The 17,400-nt window shown below is 44.4% G+C and overlaps 1 protein-coding gene across 1 annotated transcript in view; it reads right to left on the bottom strand.

Annotated features, from left to right (window-relative positions):
• Positions 1-16,971, bottom strand: part of NEURL1 (neuralized E3 ubiquitin protein ligase 1) — a 142,215-nt gene extending 125,244 nt beyond the window's left edge. Inside the window, exon 1 of the mRNA XM_058841024.1 lies at positions 16,887-16,971. Coding sequence (XP_058697007.1) covers positions 16,887-16,971 — 85 coding nt within the window. The remainder of the gene's footprint in view (positions 1-16,886) is intronic.
• Between the last annotated feature and the right edge of the window lie 429 nt (positions 16,972-17,400).

Below are 17,400 nucleotides of genomic sequence, written 5' to 3'. Positions count from 1 at the left end.
GCTGGGGTTTGATGCTGACCCCACCACACTGTGTGTTCCCACTGCAGCTGTGCACCTGGGGAACGTGGAGCTGGCTCCACAGCAGCACCAGCAGCCACAGCACAAACCCCAGCTGACATGAGGAGCAGAAATCAGAGGGCTCCTCTGGCTTAGCCCAGGCAGGTGAGGACAATGCCACAAACTGATAGAGTGTAGAAAAGGGGTTGTAAGTGCAGGTGAGTGGTGGTAGCCTGCACAAATGCGGATGGGCTGGCAAGGATATGCTCTTTTGATTGAGTGCACATGCACACAGGCTTCTTTAGTTTGCTTTGTCCCTTTGTGTCCCATTCCAAGGTGCAAATTGGGTTCATGTCCCCAGGAAATCCTAGGAGTTTGTGGGCGAGTTTGCAGAAGGAGATGAAGAGAAGGCGGCTGCCAGGAGACTTTAATGAGAACTACTCTACACTCATGGTACAATTAAGAGTCACATAATGAAACAGAGGCTGGTTTGTTTGTTTTTTAATGAGCTCTATTTATATTTGACTTTAACTATCTTCATTCATTTTCTCTGAATCAAACCTCCACTGCTGAAATCTTGTGCATCAGAGCTAATAAAGGACAGCTATAATCTGATTTACTGCATCATTCCAAACACGAATGTACTCACAAGAAAGGCTGATAGTTTACAGCAGCAATGTTTAAAGCAGAAGAATTGACAGCAAATTGAGCATAACTTCTCAGCTGCCTTGCAGAAGGCTGAAGTAACTCCACAGACTTGTCTGAGGCATTTTTTAACATTTTGTTGTAACACTAAGAGGTTAAGGCTCATGTCAAAGCTAGGTTTATGCTTCACAAACTGGAAGCTGGTGAAAAGCAAGTGCCTTATCTGGTAGATTTCATCTGGCTGTTAGGGATGCCTGAGTTTCCAGATGTCAGAGATTGAAAAACCGGAGGAATTGCATGTGAACCAACTCAAAGAATGCAAGATCCTCAAGCTTTTTACCTTCAATAATCAGTCAATCAATCAATCAATCAAGTTTATGGCTTACTCCAAGTAGATTATTAAAACAAAAATCAGCATTATTATTCCCTTGATTTCTCCCCTTCCTTAAAATATAGAAGCCACTGATTTCAACATAGCCAGAAATGCAAAATGGAGGTTTTTTACTTGAAGGAAGAAATTTTGTCCCTTTTTCCATATTTAAGCTTTTAAACAAAGAGAGTTTCATTCCAGAGGAGCAGCTGTGTAATTAAGACAATTTCAAGATGAACATTTTGATTCAAGAGCCAAATACTATCTTAATTATATGCATTAATATTCTGCTAAGAAAAAGCTTATCAAATAAAAAAATAATTCATGGAAAGCCACTAAAAAATATAAAAATAACAGGGAAGGGTGGCAGTCCAAGACAGAGCAGGTCACTGCATGCTGTGAAAGCAGCTCCCAGCTGCAGAGGAAGTGCCCAGCAAGCAAAGAGAATACCCCTATCTCAGCAAGCAGAGAGTGGCCAAAAGTCAGCTGTCCTCAGATCTGAATACTGAATGAGGGACTTCTGTGTCAAAGTGGGAGCTGCCCTGTGGCTGCACCAGCTACTTGGGAAGGATTCTTGATTGTGGTCCATTCTAATTTTTTGTGAAGAAAATTGAAAAGGAGCATTTTCACAGAAACAGGCAGCAAAGCAAGAGGCAGAGATTGGGACAGGCAGGCTAGAGAGAAGAGTCTTTTGGCTGATTTGGCACAGGATGCCATCCTCTTGTGGGGACACACTTCAGTCCTCATCTACAGACCACCCCCATTGCCAGGAGGTGGGCAAGGAGCATGTCTGGCCCTTTGTGGCTTCCTGGGGGAGCCTGGCTGGCAGGCAGGGCACAGGGGACAGGAGCAATGTCTGTCACTGCCCCAGTGGGACTGAGCATCCCTCATCAGAGCCACTGAGTGATCCCACACTGCTCCCCCACCTCTAATCAAGGCTGCATGGCAAAACATCAGCATCAACCCATCAAGAGAGAAAAGAAGGGATTCCCTTGAGGGTTAGGAAGCCACAGCTAGGTGTCAAACTCCTGATTCCTACTATGAACAAAAAAAAAAAAAAAAAAGAAAACAACAAAAAAAAAGAAAAACACACAAAAAAAACCCCAAAAACAAAAAACAAAGCTTGCAGTTGTACAGTTGCACAAGCCCTCCAGTCTCGGGTACTCAGAGTGAGACAGAGATTTCTGGGGCTCTGCAGAGAGCACTGTGGGGCTCTGCACTCACATCAGCCCCAGGAAGAGAGGTAGGCTCCATGTGTGAATAGGAGATTTCCAAGGAACATGCAGGTGCTGCAGGGAATACAAAAGCATCACTCCTTCTGCCTAATGCACAAGGAGCTGGCATCATGCAGAGGTGCTGTTCAGGATGAGAGCATGGTACAAGTGCAGAAATGCCTGAACTGGCTGACAGCAAGGCTGCAGGGTGGCTGCAGCAACCATGCAGGGGATGGGCAGGATCAGTGTACCCAGCTGAGAACCCCACAGGTGAAAAATGCACACACCTGGATGAGCTGCTGCAGTCCTGCCTTTCATGGAAACTGAGTCCCAGCTGAAGTCCATGCTGGGCTGTGGCCAACGAGAAAGTGCTAATGTCCCATATGGTGCTCTGCATTTTATGGTGGCTTTGGGTACAAAATGCCACTCAGCTCTCCAGCTAGACCAACTTAGAGTCAGGTCTAAATCATCATGGAGAGTTTAATGTTTGGCTTTGCAAAAACAGATTCAGTGAAGGGCCACAGAGACATGTGTTATGCAATGACAAGGAGAGCCATTAGGTCTGTTCTTGCCCCCCATACATTTTTACTTGGAGACCCTGAAGTGTCATGAAAGGGCATGCATAAAAAAAACTTAGCCCTCCTGCCTTTTGATTCTCACCAGGAAATATGAGCTATAACCCCTCTCTGTGCAACAGAAATAATTTTCCTATCCCAAACTGGTTTAAAACACTATGCCTTACAAATGGTTAAGGACTCCAAATGACATGTAGCAGGAATACAGTTGTCCTGGGGAAAAAAGCTCCATTCTGCATACAGCAAAAAGAAGGACAGGTTGAGGGCTGAGCTACAATTTAGCAGAGTAATTTGTCCAGATTCTCATGTCCTACTAAGTCACAGACCATGGTGGGGAGGAACAGCTACTTAGATCCTCTGTTGCAGAACAATTTGGATGCAGAGACAAATTTCACCTTCACATCAGTCCCAGGATCCACTGCATGAAGGCTGTTATGCTGCACAGAAAAAGTAGCAATGTCTGGCCTTAGGACTAGAATGGCATGCTGTGGTCCAGTGACTCAAATGTCTCCTTCTCAAAGCAGAAATCTCACAAGTGCCTTCCACTGGGGTCTCAGGAGCCCAGCACAGGGGTTGGATGGCACAGGATGGGATGAGATCCATCCATGGATGCCTATATCCATGGGATGCAGGCAGTTCAGTAAGAGAACATCAGAAATTTCACTTTAATCACTTAAAGTTTTAGGAAATACTTCTCTCACCCATCTTAGGATGGCTTCACCTGCATCTTTCAACACTAAAGAGGTGGAGAGCTGTTTCAGACTTTGCCTCCTGCAGGTTGTCACACACAGGGCTAACATCCCCAGGGGAGATGGAAGGGCACCCGTCTCAAAAACAAACCTGGGATTGTTACTCAGCTACACAGAGGGCCAAGGTCTCATTAATTAGCTTTGACATTTACAACAGAGACCACGAGATATGAGTGATATGGAGATGGATAAATTCCAAGAGGATTAGGGGGCAAAGAAAGGCTGTGGGGGATGGTTGTTCTGCTTATTCTGAGTTTTCCTCGTAAAAAGAGACAATTGATATTTGAATTCCTTTTTCTATTAGAATGGGGAAAATTGCAGTAGGTCTTCTGCCACGTATCTAAATTGCTAAGTGCTACACACCACTGAAATGAAAAGAGGTTGCTTGGACTGGCCAGTCTCCAGTCAATGGATTTGTGGGTGGACCTGAAGGTTACAGATCAGGAGGGGTTTTGCTGAAAGGGTGTGTCTTAGCTTCACTTCAGAGGATTTTTTTAAAAAATGCAAAAGTCTACCAGTTGTCAGCCTCTACTAACACAGGGTCAAGCTCATGATAAAATACACCATCTGCTCTTTCAGACTTTCATCCCAAACCAGAATAAACCTGTTTTGATGCTCTTGTGGACTTGGCTCCTTCCACTGTCTTTCATGTGCTCCAGTTGACATCATCAGGCATTCACATTCCTTGGATGAGTTCCTCAGGCATCGACCAGTGGGATTCTGCCTCAATTCATGACTCTTTTCTACATGGCAATGCCAAGAGCAGGAACAGCTGCCCTGGTTTTGAGCACTAATTAAGACCCATTTCTCACTTTCATCTGTACTCTGCTGCTGATCCCTAGGAAAGGGTCTTTGGAATTCAACAGAGAAAGCCAAATCCAGTTCTGGAGAGGTAATCCACTGGCAGTGACAGTGGAACAGGCAAGATCAGCAGAAGGCAAGCAGATGCTGTACTTAATCCCAAACCAGAGGCAGATACTTCACAATCACCTCAACCTCTACATTCTTTCCAGGGTGAACACGGGGGAGTCACACTCACACTGAGCTCTGGGGTCTCCTTTCCTCTCCCCAGCCTGTAGATTCAAAACTCACCAAGACTCAAATGTGCTGCTAGAGGGAAGAACTGTTAACATCTGCAATCTGCATCTGCTGGAGAGGCATGAGGACACAATGTATATCTGTGACAACCAGGCAGGGCAGGAACAACCACCTTCCTTTATTTAAAACCTTTATTTAAAGGTTTTTATTTAAACCAAGTCAGAAAACCCCATCACCATTGATGTGGCTTTCCAAACCACAACATACAAACGCTCACAAGTGCTACAAGCCCCAGGACAGCTTTCCTCTCTCCTCTTGCCGCCCTGCTAATCGTGATGTCTGGGGCTATAAAAAGGCACAGCACAAGAGCGTGTCTCTCCTTCTGATCTGCTTCCATGTTTATAACCATGGCTTATCTAATGACACTTAGGAAGTGTTACCAAGGAGACTATTTGCATCCTGCACGATGTTGCTAAAGCAACACTGCTAAATTAGATGCAGCGCTCTTAGCCTTCACCTACTGTATTTGCATTGCTATTAAAATGGAATAGTCACAGGCTTAAACTATATTTGGGTCATTCAATCATCCAAACACCTGAAAATAGTCCAATGACAGCAGCAATGGAGTTTCCCCCCAAAATCTAGCACATCTAGGTTTCCATCTCTTACATGTATTTCAAGCTTGCCCCTCAATATGACCTGCAGTCAAAACAAGACAGCTTTCATGCTGCAACCTTCCTCCACAAGACATGTTTTCCCTATATGTTTGGCTTTTATTTGAATGCATCAGGAGATTTTAACTGTCATAAATAATTACAGCATCTTAGCATTTGATGGAGCACGGCAGAAGCCAATTTGTAAGTAGCATTAATTTTTGAGGCACAAGATGGCTCAGAGGCACTGGAAATGCGACAACTTGCCTGGAGTTTATGGGTCAGCTGTTCATCCTCACCCTGAGTCTTGGTTCAGCTGTAAAGAGTCACCATTCAAGGGCTTCAAGATGGCCCACAGAAAGATAATACAGCTAAATAATAATTACTTGTTTTACCCTAAATAAAATTGTAAAATACTCATTATGGAGATGATAATAAAATAGAATTAATTTTAAACTATAAATGACTAGCTGTAAACAAAAATAAAGGCCAGGGGCTATTTAAGATGATGTTACAGATTAAATTAGAAGCTCAAAAGACTACTAGTAGGAGGGAGAGTGAGCAACCAAGAGGTGGGGTGGCAATGGTTTCCAAGGCAATTAACAGCCTCTTTAGAGTTTGGACATTTGTCAATATGATAAAAAGCATAAAATTCAAACAGCCCCCCTGCACACACACACATATATTAATGTAGAAATTCAGCTGTCTGGAACTTTACAGGAAATATTACAATTGTGTGACAATGTATTGTATTTATTGTAAATATACAATAAGTGTTATTTTACTGTGTTCTTCATGATACCAAGCAATGTCACAAGTAAAGTTGCTGCGCCCTCTGAGATCCAGTATTCTGATGCAAATCTAGAGCAATGTATTACCCCCACAGTTCTGATGGTCTGAGCAGTACATTTTGGTCAGTGAGATGTTACAATAAAATACCATCCCCACCAGCACCCAGATGGAGCTCTCCATCACTATTTAATATGTTTATTCCAAAAATAACTCTTGCTTTTAACACTTTCAAATTTAAAAGATAAACTCAGGCAAGGACATAAATACCTGGCATCTGTCACTGAATTCAATCAGCTCCCTGAATCAGAGCAAAAGCACCCTGTTCCAGCTCTGCTGCAGTGTGTAATATGGTTTGGGTGCCTCTTATTAATAAATCCTTGCTTTAGCGCAGAAGCACTACTAAAAAGCACACCTGGGAGCATTTTACTATATATAAAATCTCTGTTCCAGCAGCAAATTTGATCTGCCTACATAATCTAATCTCGAGAAGGCAACTCCTTCCTGCTGAACAGGCTGCAGCACAAGAAAGCCCATGTCCAGAGAGCATTTCACCTGCCAGCACTTGTAATTGCTTATGTCTGGGAATTTAAGATGGCATACCAGAATCTGGACTGGTAAAGAATTTCCTGACAGTATCAGGCTCCAGGTCAGCCTATTTCAGGATGGAGGGATGACACAAGCTCTTTCCCCACTCCCTGCAACAGCTGTGGTGAGGTTCAGTTCCTGAAGTTTTATCATTGCTTTACCTCTTGTGTGAGAAGGTGTGATGAAGGTACAGAAGAAGACTTCTGCAGTTGGCCACGGCTGTAGAACACGTGTGTGCCCACCACCATGCTCCTCTGAGGTGGCTGGACAAGTGCTGGTAGAGAGTTTCCTCCAAGCCACATGGTGGGGAAGACACCCTGCAGTAGGTGAGGTGCTGTGTTGGAGTCTGAACAAACACTCAAAGTCTCCCTAACTCCTCTCATATAGCAAAAAGAGGATGGTTCAAGATTCACGGAGCTCCAGATCTACAAAAGCCATACTCCCTCATGCCTCCTCCTATGGTCACACAAGAAAATTTCATGACAGTTCAGAAAGTGATCTTCAGTCCTATGTGGAAAGGGTTGTTTGTGCTCACACACACAGGCTGCAGAAGGTCCTTTTCAGCTGCCTCTGCTCCAGGGAAGCTTTCCCAGGACCCAGCACTCATCAGTGGCTTCAGGTGCCCCACAAGAAACAGGCCAGAGGAATCTCCAAGGAAAGGTCAGAAATGAGGATTTGCATTACCAGCAACACACAGAGAGGGGAGGAAAGGAACCACCCTGTCTACCAACCAGCTTCTCCTTTTCCCATGAGAAATAAGATCAAAAGGAAAAAGAGGTTTTCTCTGTGCTATCTCTGCCTCTGTGAAATTCTCTAAGGACTTTCTGTTGGTTTTGGATCAGCTCCTAGACCCATGTGGACATAGCTCAGTGTGTCTGGATTATTTATTAGCAAAAGGGTTCCCTCTGCAATCAAGCATGTAGAACACCTTATTAAAGCATGCTCTGCTCTGTATCTGACCCAATGGAGTTGGCATGAAGAAGTTCTCAGCACCCCCCCAGAAATGCTGCTGGACTGCAAATTGTCATTACTTCCCTCATGTCAGTTCCTCCATGGCCTTATCTAAACTATGTCATAAATCTTCTGGGTTTTCTCTGAACTCTCCTCCTCCTAGTGACATTCTGTACTTCTGAATAACGTTGTCTCCATATGAATTACAAGGGACACAGTAATAATGCTCCAGCAGGAGCAAGGGAAGCAGTGGGAAAACAGCTAAAAGCTACACTGAACTGTTTTCTTACTTGTAATCTGTCATATGCTGAGCTGGAAGATTAGATAACGAGACTATTTATAGCAGCATTGCTGGATGTGTATCACAAAACCTTTATTGTAAGACCACAGCAAGTATAAAACTTTAATTTTGACTGCTACTTCCCTGTGTCACAGCTTTGTTTGCAGCAGAGCATTTTTTCTTTTGCAGTGGGGTTATTAATAATGGATGTAGCATTAAAATTTCCAAATTGGGAGTTCAGCCTCAGTCACTGCTCCCATCCATCACTCTGTAATTTCTACTTCTGGGCTTCATGTTGGGCTGACAATAGGAGACTGACAGTGTCTGCTCAGCCACCAAACACACTTTCTGTGGGTAAGAGCAGCCAGAGCTCTGCATTCACTGCGACAGGTCCCACCTGCACGACTTTTCTGCCTGAAACCTGAAGCTACTTTTTAACCTCTCTGCTAAGCCCTCCACCTGTAGGGCCTGAGAACAACTATCCAGAGGAAATGCACAGAACACCAGATGATCTCTATCCAGCAGATGGTAAGAACTTTCTTCTGCAACTAATGTAAGGCAGATTTCATGCAGAGAAGCAAAGCTTTCAGCTGTCAGTACTTATCTCTTAGCATCTCAACTCTAAGCCTTGTAAAAAAAAAAAAAAAAAGCGTTCCTGTTTTAATTAGGGAGAACTTTTTGCACCTTTATTTTATCTCATGCTTGTTAAGGATGTGATTGTTGAGGGGTCATACCATTAAAACAGGAACACTAAATAATATACAGAAATGGGACTAGGAATGTAGAAATCCAGTACTAGCATCAGAGGTAACCCAGGTCCTTCATTATGTTTTTACTGCATTTTTAATAAAGAAAGTAAATTTAAACTACTTCTCCTCTTTCTGTATTTGATGAACATCATCAATTAGTGAGGAACATTTTGTCTTTTCCATTTTCTGTCACATCTATTGAAGTGACTCACTCACTCGCGTAAGAAACAGATTCTGTTTGCAACATTTACAGTTATTTGTGTCCTGTCTTCTACAGTGACTCAATATTTCTATGGGAAACCATCTCTTCCATTCCTGCCTAGTAAATACTTGTTAAGTATAAAAAATAGGCATTCATCACAGACAAAAATGATCTTGCTAGATAGATACTTAGAAACACAATGGCACCATTTACCCAAATCAAATAAGTCATGAGTAATACCGATACAATTAATGCTATATTAAAGAGATACCACCTAAGGAGGAGATTTAAATGAAACTTCTGATAAAAATATGGAACCGGGATGCTAAATAAGCTCTGTATCTAGATCCACTTGCCTTATCTGTTTTTTGTCTCTTCAGAAGCCAAGCTCCTTCTTTGCCAACCCACTGCTTGTCAGTGACAGTGGCACCAGTTAGTTACACAGCACCCCAGTCACGGCTTTGATGAATAGATCTCCCCAAGCACTGGTGCTAGATATAGCATGTGTTGTGGTCATGTCATAAAAATATTGAGATTAATTCAATAGGGATTCCATGCCTACACCCATGCAAGAACACCTGTAAAGTGTCAGTGCTATCAGTGTGAAACTCAAATACTGAATACAAAGGAACATTAGAGGAGGGAGACTCCACAAGTAACGTCCACACTTTAGAAAAAAAATTTACTAAAATGTTATTATTGTTTGTTTTATAAAAAAAAAGTTTCCATCAAGTGGGTTTTTTGAAACTAAAAAAACTAAAAACGCTGCCATGGAATTTTATCTCTGAGGCTGGCAAAGAACTGTTATATTTACTTTTCAAAATTTTGCACAAAACTGCCCTACAGTTTAACCTGACCATTTTCTGAGAGCTGACATTCCTTCCCTATGCCTCAGCAAAAAGTTGAACTGAGGTGGACTAATGGAGGATTGTATAAACATAATAACACCATGGCATCCTCTGCCCTATGATTTTAAAACAAAATCCTATTTTAATCCTGTACTTGAAAGGCCAAATAACCAATAGTGTAAACATGAACTTAGCAAATAGCATCTTATAACAACACACTTATCACCTTGAGCTCCCCATGAACAAATGGAGATGAAAACCTATCCTCACCTCAATTTTAACCACAGTTTGCAGCAACCCAGATCTTAATATGGGTAAGTATGCAAGTGTCGTCTCTCCAGCTACTCAGCTTAGCAATGCCCTGGCTAGCCAGGCCAAAAGGTAGCCTAGGCTCATGGATACATCACACTCACAACAGAAGTTTTAACCATTGTTAGACCCTAATTTTCAGTTAAAATTCAGCTCTCATCCCCAAAACTACTTCAGTACTTGTGGCACAAAAGTGAGCACCTGCATGGTGCTGTGATTAAAGTGAGAAACTACTTTGGGATTTGGCAGCTCGCAGCACAGCACTGAGCACCTGCACACTGCTGTGATTAAGGTTAATCTTCGATCAACCATTTCTAGATGAAGACAATCCTGAAACACAAGTATTGCAGATCCCGCTCCTTGACACAGCTCAGAATTGGATTAATCAGATGTCCTAAAATTTCAAGACCAAGTCAGAGCACATGTGGATCCCCAGCTTGAAATAAGTAGCCACCGTGAAGGTACACACTGTAAGTAAAACAACATGTACTTATGTACTTGCCACGGGCAACAATTTCAGTGATGCAGAAGTAGCTGGTTCCTGCAATTATCCTAGCAGCAGTAGGTAAGAACAGCTGCCAAATCGGAAATCTTCCAAGCCGCTGTATTAGAGATCTTCCTAGATATGGGAATATCCACAAAACCTGCTGTTTCAACAGTCTAAGAAAAAAAATGAAGCAGGGCTACTTAGACTTCTGTCATTAGGAGGTCATTGTAAGCAGAGAGAGCCTACTTAGTCTTACTCAAAAAGAGCCCACAAATGGAAAAGCAGCTGCATTTGTCAAAATGACAGTGTGCAGGAGACACAGTCACATCCAAGAAAGCTTGTACAGGGACCCAGTTACAATCTTGTCTGCCTCCCAAATAAAACCTGGATGTTCTGTGTATGACTTTGAGACTGACATGGCAATGAACCACCCTGTAAACAACCAGGCAGGGATGCTCATGATAAAGAGGATGGATCCCGCTGGAAACCAGCCAAGCCCAGAGCAGGCTCTGCCCCTCCATCTACCACTGCAATGTCTGAACAACCCAGCTGCACCTTTCACTGAAGTTTCAAGTTCTCATTTTAGCACTATCCTTATCAGCTAAACACAGGTAACCTTAGCAAGACACCCTTGGGAAGTCAAAATGAGAAGGGCAAATGTGTGGTCTTTGTCACTGACTTCAAAGGATTTCTCTTTCATTACTTCCTCCAATCTCCCTTAAAAGTGGACCCATTTTAGCATCCACCAATAATGAGCTCTACTGAGCAACTACCTACTGCAGATGGCTACAGTCCCCTTTTGTTCATTTGATTTCCTCCTAATTCTTGTACTGGAAGAAACAGTGAACAGTGGAGTTCTGCCCCTTCTTTACTTGCCAGTCATTTCCATTCTAGTTTTCTAGTGTTCTATTTTTCTCTTTCCAGAGACAAGAGTCCAACTTTATTCAATCATTCCTTATATGAAATTAATCCAGACTTATGACCGTCCTCGTTACCCACCTCTGAATCTTTTCCAATCTTTTCTTCTGTATATTTCCTGAGATTTTGGAAGGGAAAGAACCAGAACTGCACATAATATACACATTTACAACAATCTATTAATGGCTTTATTTTCCTCTGTTTGGCTTCCCTTATAATTTCTAGTACTTAATTTTCTTTATTTAATTACTGAGCCTGGCACTAATATTTTTAGCTCAATCATCCATATGATGTTTTGGTTCTTACTGGTTTTCAGAAGTAGACTTGCACTTCAGAAATACAGAGAATCAGCCATGGGCAAGAAACCACATGATTTCCTGGGAAAATCGTGAAAAGCTGTAGCAGTACCTGTTTCACCAACAGGCTTCATCACGTTATGAAACACACAATGGGAAAGAAAAAGTAAGATCAAAAAATTGCTGTGTTTGGAACACTGAGCAACTTTGGCCAGTTTAAATGCAATAAATCAAAGTTCAGAAGCTTGGGAAAAAAATCTAGTGTTTTGGAGAAGGTCATACAAACCTGACAACCTCAGGCAGGAAAAACTTCATACCCACAACCCAGACACACTGACAGCACAGAGTAAAAGCAGAAGGGCAGGAAGCTGGACACATCCTTCAAAGCCTTGAATGATGAAACTTCAGACCCTGTAAGGCTGGAAGAAAATAATATAATACTTCAAAGAAGAACCAATTATGACAGCAATGGGAGCTGAGGTTATCTCACAGCATCACTGTTGGTATCCCCCAGTGCACTGCTTGTGATGCACCCCAGCTTCTAATCCCTGTGACCATCAGCTGCTGATAACCTTTTACTCCCCCCTTAGTTTTATCTAGTGAATGCACAAAATGGAGCTGGCAGCAGGACAGTCTTTCAACAATATACAATTATTGAAATGCCTACACCAGCCAGATTACTATCTTCTACATGTATTTCAGAAGCTCATAAAGCACCAGTGAAATGGGGAAAAAGTCTGACATGTTTATGTGTCAGTGGAATACAATGTTTGGAACAGCAGCTGCAGAAATGCATGCAAAGACTGTGTAATCCTGACTGGTATCCTCCATGGTCGAGGGAAGGCAGGAAAGCCTCTGTCTTCTTGGTCAAGTGCTGCACAACAGGCTGCCAGTCTGGTGGCTGTAGCCAGAGGTGGTAACACCCTTCAGCAAACCACTGCTGACTCTGACTGCAGGCTGCCCAGCAAAAGAAAGGACTAAGAACTGTTCTGTTGAGGTGCCAGACTGCTTCATGTGATACTCTGAAGGTACAAACCCCAAACCATACTACAGACATCACCCAGACCCATGAGTAAAAGCTTTCTGGATGAATGAGCAATAAGTACAGGCAATCATAGGAACATCCAGCACAAAATGACTAAGATCTTGATGGGAGCCTCCGGATGCCACTGTAATACAAATAAAAAAGAAGAACCCATGAGTAATCAGCAGTGCTGAAAAGAGGATCCCTGGCAGCTGTTTCTGTAATACTAAGATAGTTCTGTAATAATAAGAATGCACATGCATTCTTTTGCATAAATATCATAGGTGCATTGACTTATGGGAAAATCAACAGGAAGAAATCCTGCTTGCTGGCACTCACCATGGAATTCTATCTTTCAAGGCAAGAGGGACTCAGGAAAGAGTACCAAACCTGAGTAGGAGGCTGGAGGAGAGGATTTAAGAGAGAAGACAGTAATACTTCTTAGCTTTTACAATGTAATATTGATCTGCTGTCTACAGCAATGGCTAAGCCTTCTTGAAGCTGAGGACACAAAATAAGTGAGGATAAAGAGCTACATGTCCATGGAGCAAGGAGATGGCATAAAAGTCCTGTATCTCTTCTGACCCAAGGACTAGAATAACTTCATTTCTAGCATCCTGGACCAGCACATCTGGGAACTACACCACAGCCCAGACCAGGCACATAGCCCACACCTCACAAGAGGAAGAGTTAAACACTTCTAGCAAGGCTGAGCAGTGCCTAAGGAGGGAATGCAAAAGCCAGAGACTGGGAAGATGTAACACAAGGCAAGGAGGGGAACTTAATGAGCTACACCAGGATTAGAAAAAATAGTAGAAAAGACTGAATAGACTATCTTGGAAGAACCTTGGGGGAGGGAGACGGGTTGAACTGAGGATGCATCTCTTGAGAAATAATAGAAGTTTCCTTGGTTGGAACAGTTCAACACAGACTGCCCCGACACAAGCAAATAAACAGTACACAGAGCCACTGATGATCTTTTTCACCTCAGAATTCAGAAGATTAGATACAGCTGGACTTTTCCCACTTGGCTCCCCTCCAAACAGCCATACACACCTTTTTTGATAGTTATCACAAACCATATTTCAGAGAGGGTGGACAGCAAAAATTTCCTGGAGTTTATCTGGCTGCATCCTTAAGGAGATTGTTACCAGATAATCATAGTCTTTTGCACAGCATTAGGAAAGTACACAAGGATCACCTTCTGTCACTCCTGACAAACTACATCTGGGTTATGGGAAGGGAAATACTCACAGGAATTCTGAAAATAATCTCACCTCAACCTCCCCATCATGATATCACCAAGTGAAAACCTCCTTCCAATCACTAGCCAGCACTTCAAAGTTAACAGCCACATCCATGGATCATAGCATCAGGTCACCTGCAGTCCTGGAGGAGTTCAGTTTTCACTGTCTCCAAAACAGCCAAAGCCTGTCAGCACAACCATGGCACCAAAATCTGGATTCATAATCCAGATATGACATACCGCTTTGGAATAGATAATTCCAAAGTGCTCAAGCCTAGTGGTTCCTACTGAGCAGTTATGTGAAGTGCTTTTATAAACAGCTGGACATAATAGATTTTCAAGTATTACCTTACTCAAAAGCAACTCTAAAATCATCAGCCTGGGATTCCAGCTTTGCTTTTGCAGGTACCTTCGTAAAGACCTGCCTATTTCAGTTACCAGGTTTTAAAACTGCAGCTTTGAACTGAAGCCTGAGAATCAAGTTGTGTGCTTTCCTCCTTTTGCACAACCATCTAAAGCAAAGCAAACATTCTGCCAGCCGTGTCAGTCTTTGTGAGATTTCTGTGTTATGCCTTCACCACCACCAAAAGTATCATATGGTCTGCAGAAGATTTATGTAACTAAAGATGACCATTTTTAGCAGGACTAAGAGAAAGACATAAAAAAATTCAGCACAAGTGGGCGACAGCTCTACCATGTGCAGAGATCTTACTTCTTACTTAGGTGAGATGAACTTGTAAGGTACAGGGACTGAATTCAGAGACCGCAGACCACCTTAGGAAACAATGCAATCATAGCTTCTTCTTAAGCAAGAATGAGCCCTAATCACCCCAGCACTAGGTTGGGAAGAGGTTGTCACAGACTAAGAAAGTATTAGATGGTAGCCAATTTATAAAAGTTGAGTACCCTAACACTAAGCCAGACACTGAAGGAAGAATCTTCAACTAAAATACACTTTACAAAACGTTAAATGGCAGATATGTAACAAAACTGTGTGACATTCATACTCTCACTGCTATGCCTCAAGTCCATTTTACAGAAACCTGTCATATGCAATCAGACTTGTTTATTCTGAATTTAAATGTAGGACCTGAGGCAGTCTGATTTCAAAAAAGACAGAAAAGGCACATATTGTCCCTGGCAGTTGCTTAGTTCTTACAACAAAGGCAATGCCTTGTTCACTCTTTATTCCAAATAAAAATTATTTCAATGCTCTGTTGCATTACAATCTTGGGAGTATTTCTGCTTGCTGCCTCAGCACAGGTAGAAAATTAATTAAAATGTAAATTAAAGGAAGAAATATACAAACAAAGTACCATTAACAAACAACTCATCGCTGCTCCACCCCCCCAGAAAAAAATCAGGTGATTCATACAGAGTATCCTCCAAATCTCAAGTAAGCCACTGTTAATGGATTAAGTGGCAGTGTCCCTTCTGGCTTCAGTTTATAAATTCTTATCTGCTTAAGGTTGCTCCAGAAAGACTTCCAGCTGACAGTGTGATTCTTAAAGAGACAAATCCTCCCTGGCAGTTTACAATTGCATACCAGCAACTACAGCATTGCATGTGCCTTCATGTTTGCACTGATAGAGGATGATGGTTCGCTGTTTAGGATACAGCATCCCCTTCCTTTCAAGTCTAATTTGAAGCATCACCATTGCTTGGGCTGAGTTTCTCACTGACTTCGTCCATGACAGAGCAATGAGCATTCCTAACATCTTGCATGACCATTGAAACAGCCATGATAAACCACCCTCAGCTCACACAACTGCTCCAAATCACCCAAGTACAGGGGAAGGGGGCAGAGAGATTCAGCAGAATACTGCAAGTATCAGAAAATCCTTCTACATAACAACTGGTTGCACAGCTCATCATTAACCATTTCCATTCCTCTAGACCATGCCAAAGAAGTATCCACAAGCCCAGCAAAAATGAGGGAGAACAGCAGCATCCCTATTTTCTACGCTGGTGGCTGCAAATTCTACAACACAAAGAGGAAACTGCAACAAGTTATAACTGAAATGGCTGTTGGAGCAGCACCTTCCCTCATTCCCTCCTTACACAGAGATGTGTGACAACCTCTACCCCCATCAGCCAGTGCCTTCGGTTGTGAAAATGACCTTAGAGAAGAGGTACCCAGGTAGTGCTGAACACACGCAGTGTGTGTGTACTGCTGCCCAAGAAAACTGCGCTCATGAACGATGGGCTATTTTCTGCTACCACCCTCCCAGCTTACAGCAAAAGGGGGTAAAAAAGAGCAGAAATAGAGGAGACCTTTGGCTCTCCTGTCCACATTACAGAAATCACCCCCATCCCATTTGGTCCCAACAGGTCCCCAAGAGTTCAGAAAAGAGATGGCATCCTTTTGAGGAACAGAATAGCCACATAAGCTAGACAAGGAAGCCCAAATACTCCCTGCCGTCCTCTAAACGGGACTGACAGTCGCACGTACACACACATTCATGGAGCACCCAGAAGAGACACCAAAGCAAAGCCTTCATTCACCAATAAGCACTGGGGGACTCTTGGTGGTCTTACTCCCCAAACTGTTGACCTTTGCTTTCCTAGGGTACCTTTGCCTGGAAAGACCGCGCACTCAGCAGCCACCCATGGGGCACTGCCGGGGAAGAAGTGACAGTGCTGCGAGGAGGGCAGGGGGCTCGCACCGCGACAGGGCTCGGGGTGCCCGGCATGGAGCCATCCTACCCCGGGGAGCACAGCCTGTCCCAAGGCGTCCGGGATGCCTGCCCGGGGCACTCAGGGTGCTATGTGTACCTAGGGATCTAATCCCAAACTGGCGTCCCTGCGGTACCCAGGATTTATGTCCTGCCTGAGCGCCCATCCCGGGGTGTCCAGAGCAGCCGTCCCGCTCCGGGCTCCTTCAGGTGCCCCGGGACACCGCGCGTGCCCGTCCTGAGGGGGATGCTCAGGGTGCCGGGGGCGCCGACCGAGCCGTACCTTTGAGGCGGTGGTGGCGGGCGCGGTGCAGGCGGCCCTGGCCGCCGCGGGGCAGCGCGGGGATGCTGGAGAAGCGGCTCCCCATGGCGGCATCCGAGCCGGGCCGGGCCGGGCGGCACCGCGCAAGGTCTCTCTCCCCGGGGGCTGCAGCGGCGAGGGCAGAGGGCAGCGCCGGCTCCGAGGGCGCCGAGAGCCGCGGTCCCGCCCGCCGAGCCCCCCGCTCCGCTCGGCCCCGCTCGGCTCCGCTCCGCTCGGCTCGGCCCCGCTCGGCTCCGCTCGGCTCGGCTCGGCTCCGCTCGGCGGGGCGGGGCGGCGGCACCGCGGCCCCCCCGCCGCGCCCGTCGCCATGGAGACACAGCTGTTCCGCCGGGGGGCCGCACCGCCCCGCCCAGATGTGCCACCGCTGGCGCGACAGGTGGGGACGCGCGGAGCCTCTCCCGACCCCCGCCCCCAGCACAAAGATGCCCAGGACCACAAACCCCGAGGGGCGAACGCAGGGTCAGGGACATTATTC

This window comes from Poecile atricapillus, chromosome 6 (genome assembly GCF_030490865.1).
Source record: "Poecile atricapillus isolate bPoeAtr1 chromosome 6, bPoeAtr1.hap1, whole genome shotgun sequence".
Taxonomy (NCBI): Eukaryota; Metazoa; Chordata; class Aves; order Passeriformes; family Paridae; genus Poecile; species Poecile atricapillus.
This window is presented reverse-complemented; position numbering and strand designations above follow the sequence as displayed.